The sequence below is a fragment of the Etheostoma spectabile genome, chromosome 6, assembly GCF_008692095.1.
Source record: "Etheostoma spectabile isolate EspeVRDwgs_2016 chromosome 6, UIUC_Espe_1.0, whole genome shotgun sequence".
In the NCBI taxonomy this organism is placed as follows: Eukaryota; Metazoa; Chordata; class Actinopteri; order Perciformes; family Percidae; genus Etheostoma; species Etheostoma spectabile.
Genome location: NC_045738.1, coordinates 18914293 through 18922544, shown reverse-complemented (window position 1 = coordinate 18922544; position 8252 = coordinate 18914293). Strand labels below are relative to the sequence as shown.

Sequence of the window (8252 nt, the reverse complement as noted above, 5' to 3'; positions counted from 1 at the left end):
CACACTCTGATCCATGTCATGGTGGCTCACACTCTGATCCATGTCATGATGGCTCACACTCTGATGCCAGCAGACTTTCATTATTTCACAGCCTGATTTCACACTGGAAAAAAAAAATCAACTGTCAAATCAGAATCAGAAAAGTATTTATTGCCAAATAAGTAACACTTGGTAAGCCTTGATGGATGGACTGTAAATTATTTTGTATTTGTTGCTTTTACATAGTACAGGAACCATTCATCATTCACACACAGTGTTGCCGTACAAGGTGCCACTTGCTCATCAGATAAACATACATTTACGGCGCAAGCATCGGGAGCAACTTGGGCAGTCGCCCCAGGAGGGATGATGCATACACGAACATTAACAAATTAATTGGATCATTACAAGGGCTTTAATTGAATGACATTTATTATAATTACAGAGGGATTCTCTCCTTCCCAGCCTACAGAAATTTTCTCCTTCATCATTAAAAAAAAAATGTGTGGAACATATTTTATTTCAATGGCCTAACATGTTTCTTGTTTTGTTTTGGGGGTTTTGAATGATTACTTTTCGCTCTTTCTTCACTCTTTATTTTCTCTCCTCCTTTGCATGTCTTTTATACTTAGTGACTTGTAAATGCATCATTGTTGTTGTTTTTTAAATGTGCTAAATAAATAAATCAAAAATAAGGAAAAAAAAAGCAAATATGACTTTTTTTAAAGAATAAAAAGGGTTTCAATGGTTTAGTGCATGATGTGTAAAAATGTTGAGGGATATGCAAAAGACCAAGATACATAGCATGTGCAATGGACAACAAATCATCATCATCCTCCATCCTCACCGGCACAGAAGTTCCACAAAGATTATTTTTGTTATTGTAGACTTACTAAGCGCTGTTGGGGTAGTTGTTAGCCAGGTCGCTCATGGTGATGAATGGATCCCCCAGGAGTTGGCTGGGTGTTATCCGTTGACCAATGTCCAGATGAAGCAACTTCTTAATCAAATCCACAAAGTTCTCCAGGTCTTTGGATTCTGCCCTGTTGTCCTCGCTTGACCGATGGCAGGCTGGTCTTATCTGAATCAGAATTAAGCACAAAAGTCGTAAAAGTCTCTGTTCATCTTTGTGGCTCACGGTAATGGATTTGTTGCAAATGTTTTCAGTAAAACTCAGATTTTCCTAACGGGACTTCCTACCTTCTTCAGGTCATTCAGGGAGTTGAAATAGCTCTCGCTGCGCGTGACTGTGCGTCCGTATTCAAAAGGCGTCTAAAAGAAAAATAATATTTGTTTGGCTAATCTGTCCCAAACACTACGTGGCATATGGAAAGACAAGTACTGATGGAAAGAAAGAGATAAAAAGTGAGACATTCTTGGTGAAAGCTACTGATCTGTTGTACCTTTAATGTCCAGCTACGTCTACAGCCCCTGAGTCTGCGGAAAAAGCACCAGGTTTTGAGGCCGTTGTTTAGAAGTTCTTTCGGCAGCTGACCCTGAGTCTGCACCATGTGCTGTAGCTGTTGACACAATCCAAAGTCACAAAGTCAGTTACCCTTGGTACATGTAACAGCATTAAGATTTAGTTTCATATAATCAAACTGATGCAGAAAAGCTCAAGTTAAGCTTTACGTTCATTATGCCTAAATTAAAGAAAATTGATTCACATTTTGGGAAATACACAAAAGTTAAAGTGCTCATACATGGATTATGGTCATTTTCAGGTTCATGATTGTATTTAGAGGTTGTACCAGAATAGGTTTACATTGTTTAATTAAAAACACCATCTTTTTGTTGCAGCTCCTCTTTTCACCCTGTGTTTTGAGCTCTCTGTTTTAGCTACAGTGTGAGGCATCTCACTTCTATTCCATCTTTGTTGGGAGTTGCACATGTGCAGCAGCTAGGTAAGGACTACTAGCCAGTCAGAAGTAGAGCTTGAGAACGTGCCACGCTAGCAGCTAGGCGAGAATTGTAACGTGTGTTACAAAGTGAGGCTGGACTACAACAGAGCTGTTTGGAGCAGTGTGCAAACAGTGTTTTCTGTTGGAGATGGTAAGTCCTTTTGGGATGGACTTTGGGCTTTTTCACTTTGTAAACATATAACATGCACACAAAATATATATAACACTATAAAGGAAAGGGGGAAAGCCAAAAATCATAATACAAGCACTTTAAATGAAAAGATTGTTATCCATTTCCCGCTTCTTTCAGTCATTATGCTAAACTAAGCTAATCTAGCTCCATAATTGAAGCACAGAGGAAGGTAATATCAGCTTGACCACCCAACAACACTTGGTAAATATGGCTTTTTAATGTTGTTTTTTGTACTATTTCTATATTGTGTTTAAATTGCTCTTGTGTGATTATTACTGCTGCAAAACCAATTCCCCAAATAAAGTTCTACTTGATTTGAGTGGTATAAATCTTCTTATCAAACTCCTTGAAATAAAGTGCCAAATAATCATTTAAGATGTTTATTTTTTATTTTTTAGATAGGCCTACTGTTCATAACCAAAATAATATAAAAGTGTTGGCATGTTTTTAGCTGAGTTTTTAGTGTAACACTGACCATGTTGTAGTCGCAGTCGCCGGGGTACAGCGCATAGCCCAGGAACAGCTCCGCAGCAATGCAGCCCAAAGACCACATGTCAATGGCTGTGTTGACGGGATATCCCAGGATGGCCTCTGGAGACCTAAGAAAACAAATACAAATATGTTGTTTTAGTTTTGTTTTTTTGACTGCTTTGTTAGAAACATAAAATCTAAAGCTGGAACTCTTCTTTGTTGTCAGCTTGTAAGATACCTGTAGTGGCGTGACTGCATGTATGAGCCTGATGTGATCTGAGAGACATAACGGGCCAAGCCAAAGTCGATGATCTTAATCTTGAATGGCTTGTTTACGCTGTCCACCAACATGATGTTGTCTGGTTTAAGGTCTGTGTGGACAATTCCCAGGCTCCTCAGGAGTTGCAGAGCCGTGGCCATCTGAAAGACATGAGGAAATCATAAGGAGGTCAATCCTGGTCCTTCCAATCAGTTGATGTGTCATTTCAGAGCAAATGACTTATTGACATTCAGAAGTTGAACAGAAATAGAAACACCTCATTATTTAATGCAGTGGAATACATTTAAGTTCATTAGTAAGGACCTTTTTGTCTAATCGGTAGACTACTTTCTCTAGGGAATTAAACCACAATAAAAGTGCTCAAATATCACTTTTTATGACAAAGTCTTAACAATTGACTGTATGCTACAACCGCTAAAGGAGGTTGTCCAATCACCCGGTAGCAGCCTTAGCTCCATCAATCATCAACAGGTCAGGGTCAGGACGTTGTGCCTGGGACTTTGACGTTGCTTGGGCCTCAGTCTTTTAGCACAATATGTGCCAACAAGTGCATATTTCAGATACATCTTACCAGGGCTGCCCATGTCTCAGTCGATTAGTCGACTGAGATTTCTTTAGAAGATTAGTCATTTTTTACGCTGAATGATTTATTTCTAAGAAACAAGTGAGCATGTCTCTGGTAAACACATGATTTAAAGTGGTGTTTTTGCATGTCTTAACAACCACTTAAAGCGGCCAGAGCCGTCAATTAAATGAACTAATTGATAAGTTGAAAAAAATCACATGAGCGTTAATAGTCGACTAAGAATTTCTTTAGTCAAGGACAGCCCTGACTATTACAGGGTTCTCATTTAAAACCAATCAGTGGGAGAAGGTTTTCACAACCAACAGCTGATAAAACTTGCTTGAGACAATTGTCATTTTAGCATAGAACAAAATTGATGGTCGCCGGCTGACATGAGAAGCCTAGTTTTGCCCAACTCTGACTGAAATTAAGGTCCCATTTATTAAAAACATAACTAAGAATTGCATGAAGTTTTGTCACTGTCAATGTAAACTGCATCATGCAAGAATGGAAAGTTTGCCAGGCACAGCCTAAACCTCTGGCAGTACATACCTGGTGAAGGATTGGGCGGATTTCGTTTACAGAGAGAACGTGTAAAGGTGTCTTTTTCAAGAAGTCCCACAGATTCATGTCAAGCATTTCAAACTCAAGACAAGCATGCTCTCCAATGATAAAAATGTCTATGAATCTGATAAAGTTGAATTTGTCCGAATCATAAGCTTGCAGGTTTCGAAGGATGGCGACCTGGGGAACACATGAGATGTTAGATTTAACACTTTGAAGTGCATTCAAAGCATACATGAAACCTTTTTAAACCGTTGGCGATTTTGGTTTGGTTAAAAACTTTCACAAAACACTGTATCCGTGTCACTTTCTAATTAGGGGCTGAGCCCCCCCCCTTAAAGGTCTGATCCCAGAATCGCCCTTTTGATACATATCACTTCTGTTCTACCTCGTTCTGTACATCCTCTGCTGAGTTGTTGTTGTTCAGTATCTTCACAGCCACCGTTTCCTGAGTGGTTGACTTTACGCATTTGACGACTTCTCCGAAGGTGCCCTCCCCCAAAAAAGACTGAATCAGGTAATCAGAGAAGGGGGAGGAGAGGACTTCTTGGGTGACCTGGGCGTCCTCTTCTGTAGAGGATGAAGGCAATGAAGTCTCCTCTTCCTCAGATGATGTAGAATACTGAGATTCGTCTCGGTAATTTGAAGACTAGAGGAGAAGGAAGGCGCGATGGACACAACACAACGTCACGTTCAGTCTCAAATAACAGAACGCCAGCAATAGCAGTGTAATGAGTTTGCATGCAGGGATGATGAAATAACGAGTGAATTGATAAGGATTGATATGGTGGCTGACTGAAAAAAGCTGATGGAAATACCGTCCATTTTGAGAACGACACAAAAGTTAAATCAAACAAACATCAGAAATCTAGAAATTAAGATGCTTTTGCTTTTCTTTATCACATTTGTTTGTAAAGCAACGGTTTAACTGCCATTTTACTGTCAGTAACTGAGTGAAATAACATGGGAATTGTGAGATTGCTAATTGAAAAGTTTGTTTTCCCTAGGTTTGTGTAAGGTTTAGGGCTCCTCCCTAAAGAAAATGTTAAGTTTTTTTTTATTTATAAGAAAAATACAAGTACACATAATTTGGCACCTTTTCTTTTTAAGCTATAGCAGATAATAAATAAATAACAAAAAGCTTGCTTAAAAAGACCAAACTTGCCTAAGAAGTCCACTGGGGACAACAACAACAATTAGATCTTAGAAAAGTAACAAATGTTAGTTTTAATGCACAAATTGATTTTACAGTTATTCAGCTAAGGTGGTGCAAACAACGGCTTGGGTGCTGCACCTTATAATGATAGGGGAAACACTGAATACATGTTGAGAAGTACACAAAGTTAAAATCAATCAAACGTCATTTAATATCTTCAAATTAAGATGTTTTCTGCTTGTTTTGTGATCACATCTGTTTGTAAAGCAACGCTTCAAATGCCACTTTACACATTTTCCAATCAGACTCAATTTATTATAACATGATCAGACTAAATACATTATAAAATGAAAATGAGGCGCACGATGGGGTGCAGCTATCTAATCTTATTCTGCTTATCTAGTAACTTAAATAGATCTGCTTTTAGTAAAGATAAGCAGATCAGTGGACTCTACACTTGCAACCAGCCTTGGAAGGAAACTCGTGACTTTGTAACGCTAAATGAAACTCATTTAAACAACTTACCATGTTGTCACTTGTGAAGTTTTTCTATATGAAAAGATTTTCTGGCAATTGAAATGCTGACGTTGATCCTGAAGTTGTGTGCTCTACTCGAACAAAGCTGCAGTTGAACTGATGAACAGAACTAAGTAATGGCTCTTCTGGAGTCAGTTCTTTATGAAGACTGTTAGAACATGGCATCATAGAAGCTTCTAGAAGCTTCTAGAAGCTCCTATGATGCCATCATAAGAGCTTCTATGATGCCATGTTCTAACATTCTCTGCATTCTGCAGGCAGGGCCTTTGTTTACAATCAAACATAATTAACAAGAACAGGTGTCTGAAATATTGCTGTTTTCTAAAATGACCACAATGCAGCAACCGGTTATTGGCTCTTCTAATATTTAGCTGGGAGATAATCCCACGTCGGTCGATCTTTCTTTCATTTTATGTTTTTTTTTTTTTTCTACAGAATTGAGTTATACATTGACAAGGCTAACAATAAAAGTGAAGAGGATGTGGGTTTGATGCTCCAAGGCTAACACCACCCATATTTCCCAGTCCCACCCATCCCCGTTCATTCACTCATTCACATTACACGCTCTCACACAGATTAGGGTAGACAGACAGATGTGCAGAGACGCATAGAACGTTGTATGAAAAATAAATTGACAGTTTTATGTTGTACTAGATTGGATACTTCCCTTCCCTCATACCTAGAATATTTAAGGATGTTTGTCTTTATCAAAAAGACATGATTGCACCTCATGCCTCAAACAAACTTGTCTCTCTTACAAATCTTAGACATACACATCAAAATACACATCTTCCAGCCAGCCAGAACTTGGTCAAGTCCACAAAAAATTACAACGGGGAAGTCAAGAAATCAGATTTTGTTTTACACCACTGTAACACAGCACAGTCATACAATAGAATAACCTTTAAATGGCATGCAGCATGCAGCATGCACCCCCACCCCCCCAACAGTGCAGAGATGACCCTGTGACTGTGCAAATATATTCTTAAGGATATTTTATTTCATGTTTTTATATTTTTTTACGTATATGATGGCACTGGAAAGGGAGTTGCTTTTAATCTCATTGTACATGTGTAATTTGACAGTAAAAGGCATCCTATTCTATCAGAGTCATTTTTGGTTGTTGTCGCTCACTGTACCTCCGAAGGAGTCAGACAAAGGGCAGTGAAGCAACAATGGCTCTGAGGAAGACGAGGAGGAGAGAGGAGGCAAGGGGAGAGGAGGGATGGAAGATGGAGACAGAAGAGGACAAAGAGGAAGACAGTGTGGGCTGGAAGGGACATGTCTTTTCACGGCTCTGATGAGCCCATGTGGTGCGGCTGTGAACTGCTGGCCTACTTTGACCTTCTCCATTTTTTATGACACACACTCACACATACGGAGACACACACACAATGCACACACACACACACACACACACACACACACACACACAGAGAGAAGCAACATTCATGCCCTTATGAGCATGCAGACACAGCAGTGAAATGTCAACAATAAATACACGCATGACCAAACACATAACCTGCAATGAGTATTTTCACACCGCCAGGTTTCAATACAGGGGTAGCCTACTATAAATATGCTATATATGTCTTGTAAGCTGCTGGAAATTCAAATTCCTTGCGGGAGTCATCCCAAAAGGAAAAAAAGTCTAATTCTATACCTATAATAGATGATGATCCTAACCTGAGCTAAGCACATCAGGTAACTCAACCTTCTGGGAAACACATTTCCATTTCTTTTAAAACAATTTCTTTCAACACACAAGTCACATAGATGACCCTTTCTAGACATGTTTTTTTCCTTTTTCTATTTCTTCTTTTCTTTTTTTGTTTCTTCTTGTTTTTATATACTAAATGTTACTATCCTATGTCTTTTTTTTTACTGTAACTCCAACCTGCCTATTGGACTGCAGATGGAAATTAGCCCTCGGGCTACAATCTGGCACATATACGTGTACTGTTGTGCATGTTCATCAATGTGCATAGTCCTGTATTAATAAAATAAATAAATAAATAAATAAATAAATAAACATCCTAGTGTGGCTTTGTTAAGATGAATTTCTGTCTAAATAAATATAAAGCAAAACATGCAGCTCCTAACTGCGACTACGTCTGTTAAAACAGACATTTTAATTTGAAATTAGGACACAGAGAGGAAACTGTAGGAATAATTCACATCGCTATAATTCTCTTGTAACTTCCAGTACCATAAATGTTGTTTTTTTTGCAGGTTTTTGTAAACATCAACAGCTGGCTGGGAACAAACTTGGATCCACGCTGTTTCCTAGCAACACAATACTGGTAAAATGTTTTATATGGGGGTGCAGGTGGTCTGGGGTTGTGGTTTCAAAGCATCCACAGTACAGCGGCCTCACACACCAACCTGCCACACAGTACGCTGGGTATACACAGGCTTATCAACTGTAGCTATGGAGCCATTGCTATAGCAACAGGCTCCTCCACAAAGGGCTAGGACCTGCGGCGTTTCAGATGCTGCTGCAGGATCTAAAGCACACACAAAACATGATGAGAGACACACACACAGTCACACACAGTCACACACAGTCTCACACAGTCTCACACAGTCACACACAGTCACACACA

General features: G+C 39.1%; 1 protein-coding gene across 1 annotated transcript in view; it reads right to left on the bottom strand.

The window, feature by feature from the left end:
- Positions 1-5775, bottom strand: part of LOC116690843 (homeodomain-interacting protein kinase 1) — an 8432-nt gene extending 2657 nt beyond the window's left edge. The window contains exons 1-9 of the mRNA XM_032518034.1: positions 5635-5775; positions 4342-4602; positions 3942-4133; positions 2783-2964; positions 2549-2672; positions 1383-1499; positions 1180-1251; positions 873-1060; positions 6-103 (exon numbers count right to left, since the gene is read on the bottom strand). Of these exons, the coding sequence (XP_032373925.1) occupies positions 6-103; positions 873-1060; positions 1180-1251; positions 1383-1499; positions 2549-2672; positions 2783-2964; positions 3942-4133; positions 4342-4602; positions 5635-5637 (1237 nt within the window). The 5' untranslated portion in view covers positions 5638-5775. The remainder of the gene's footprint in view (positions 1-5; positions 104-872; positions 1061-1179; positions 1252-1382; positions 1500-2548; positions 2673-2782; positions 2965-3941; positions 4134-4341; positions 4603-5634) is intronic.
- Positions 5776-8252: the final 2477 nt, after the last annotated feature.